Here is a 2,780-nt window from a genome sequence, read left to right on the forward strand (position 1 = left end):
GGCATTTACCCCCCTTTTCTCTTTTTTAAAACTGTGACTGAGAATAGCCTCCCTGTACAGCCTGTGTACCTTCACGGCCTCCTTAAATTTCATAGACATCTGGGAATTCCATACATGCCTCACAAGCCAATTACACACCTTCAAACGGGCTCACACTTTGATTTTTTGGACAGCGAGGAACACTTTCCCAGATCAATGAGATCAATCACAGCGCGATGACTGTAGGATATGAAAGATTTATTTAGGGACAATAATCAGGAGTAACCTCCAAAGGCTGTCAGAGCATGTTGGGCTGCAGATCTGCAAAAAAAAAAAAAAAAAAAAAAAAAAAAAAATCCCATTATAATTTGATTATGTTTGATTTTGTCTTAATAGAACATCCAAGAAGATTTCTGCTTTGGCAAAATTTCCTGCAGAAATGACACCGCTGTATGACCCCACTTTAACTTATTTACTTCTAAGGTTACATTTCAAGCACATATAGGCCTGAATCCAACTTTAAACACTAAAAAGAGAGAGTGAGGCAGAAACTGGAGACTTTTTTTTCAGTTAAAATGCCATTTTTTATAGAGTGACATTTTTTTTCTCACATTTAAATTATGTGGCAACACTTTCATAAATACTTATAAATGATTTGAGAATTTTTTTCAAACCCTGAAATGTTTTTTTCTTTCCCTTTTTTTCTTTTTGGGATGTACAAAAACATAAAAAAATAGCTATATGTTTCTCCAACGCTTTTATTCGAGCCAGAAATAACTCCCATGTGTTTTCCCTGGTGGCTGCAAGCTTTTGTCATTAAATCTGATATATGCAAGTGCACGCACAGTCCACGTGATGCAGGGAGGGATTCATTTCATATCAAATCTACTTTTTTTCTACCAAAATTCTGTGTGTTTTTGCATTGCACTGGATAATGGAAAAAAAAGGAAGAAACTTCAACTCGAGTGCTTTTATCGTCTTTTTTTCTTTAATGCAAAAAAAAAAATACATTTACAAAAAACGATAATAAAAAATAGGAATGTATTTCAGACACAGGATCTTTCCTTCAATGTTCCACCAAATAAATAAATAAATGTAATTCTTTTGCACAGGTTAGATCCACAGAGTCAGCCTTAGAATGTGAGCTACACCACCAGTTGACAGTCTCACACCAGAAAAAAACAAAAACAAAAATAACTGGGACTCCACCAAATAATGCACTTTGACCTCCACAGAAATAAGTCCAAAGGCATGCATTAAACATTTTCTTGTTAAAAGAAAAACAAAACAAACGATATTATCAACATTCGTCGTCAACAACATGAGAACTCATCAGAATGGGGTGTATTTATGGAGCTAAACACACGGGCCTCTAAAAAAAAAAAAGATCCCCAGAGCTTCTGTTGTCTTTGGTTTCCCATGTATCCAGCATTGGACTCCAGATTTGTCCCTTCAGAAAAGATTCCCCAGCAGTCACCTGGATGTAGAGGTTAAAGAATCAGTCACTAAAATCTGCAGGATTGTGCGCAAAATAACGCAGCGTTGAGATTTCTTGTGGACTCTTTGGTTGCTTTGCAACCATGAAAATTTATTTCTGGTGCGCAATTTTTTCCTCAATGTCAGGCTTGGATCACGCAGTTTGAGAACCATTTTGGCCGATAATTTCTCCAGATGCTAGTGAGATGTTGACATGGACCAAGCGCCCTCCATCCTCCACACGGAGAAGGCGTAGCTCAGTCTCTCGTGCGCCACATAACTACAACTTGACATTTTGGAGTCCAGCTCGTCGCTCTGCAGCACCTGGTAGAGGAAGTCGATGTATCTGGCGGCCAGTTTGAGGGTCTGTATTTTGCTGAGCTTGTCCGAGGGCAAAGTGGGGATAATTTTACGCAAAGCCGCGAACGCCTCGTTCAGACTCTGCGTCCTCTGGCGCTCCCGGACGTTGGCCATGACGCGCTGCGACTGGAGCTCCTCGAAAGACTGCGGACTGCTGCTGCTGGACTTCTTCCCTCTTTTCCCAGGGGTCGGGCTATCTGAGTCCTCCCCGCTCTTCCTGCTAGGTCTCCTCTTCCTCCCACATCGCTTCGGCGCTCTGTCCGGCTCCCCCTCGCTGTTGCTCAGGCTGTCCACAGGAGAGACAGGGGAGCTGCCCGACTCTTCCCCCAAGTTTTCCTCAGACATCTCCACCTGGGTAGACTTCGGCCAGAATCAGTCCTCCCCCTCCGAACTGAAATTATTCCCCTCTCATGAAGTCCAGGAGTCAGTCCACCTGTGGATCTGTCGGGCCTCGGGGAGTGGATCCATAGATGGGACCCTGGGAGGACAAGACTTTTCTGTTACTTGAGAAACTTTAGCACTTCTTATAGGCTGCATGGCGTAAACTGTTTTTGGGGAGCGACGTGATTGGTCGACGAGGTGAATTACGTGGGCAAAAGGGGGCGGGGCTTCAGAGGAGCTATCAGAGGAGCTGCTACACTCTAAAAAGTAAATCAGAGGACCTGTTAATTAAAGGCGCTGCTGCAAGATAAAAATGAAAAATAACTGCAATCATAGTTTTGATGACGTGAGTTGACATAATAATGTTGATATTTTATTTTTAACTTAATTTAAAGTTAAATTTCTGTTTGTAATTTACTTTAAAGTAAATTCAAGTTGTCATACATTAATTAAATTGACAACTTAAGTTTTTTACCCATCTTGAATTCAGTTTCAAATCTTTAAAACCTTTTAAAACTTGTATTGATCAATTACCAATTATTCATTGTAAATACTATTCGCTAACTCAATATTGTTAATTGTTT

The 2,780-nt window shown here is 40.7% G+C and overlaps 1 protein-coding gene across 1 annotated transcript; it reads right to left on the reverse strand.

Annotated features, from left to right (window-relative positions):
* Positions 1-945: 945 nt before the first annotated feature.
* Positions 946-2,315, reverse strand: twist1b (twist family bHLH transcription factor 1b). The gene has a single exon (XM_023299436.3). It carries the CDS (start codon positions 2,158-2,160, stop codon positions 1,654-1,656), a length of 507 nt encoding a protein of 168 aa, XP_023155204.1. The 5' UTR covers positions 2,161-2,315; the 3' UTR covers positions 946-1,653.
* Positions 2,316-2,780: the final 465 nt, after the last annotated feature.

Source organism: Amphiprion ocellaris, chromosome 9, assembly GCF_022539595.1.
Source record: "Amphiprion ocellaris isolate individual 3 ecotype Okinawa chromosome 9, ASM2253959v1, whole genome shotgun sequence".
Lineage (NCBI taxonomy): Eukaryota > Metazoa > Chordata > Actinopteri > Pomacentridae > Amphiprion > Amphiprion ocellaris.

What these genes read in the sequence shown, in the direction of transcription:
- twist1b (XM_023299436.3), bottom strand. Translation starts at nt 2,160, where the DNA reads ATGTCTGAGGAAAACTTGGGGGAAGAGTCGGGCAGCTCCCCTGTCTCT.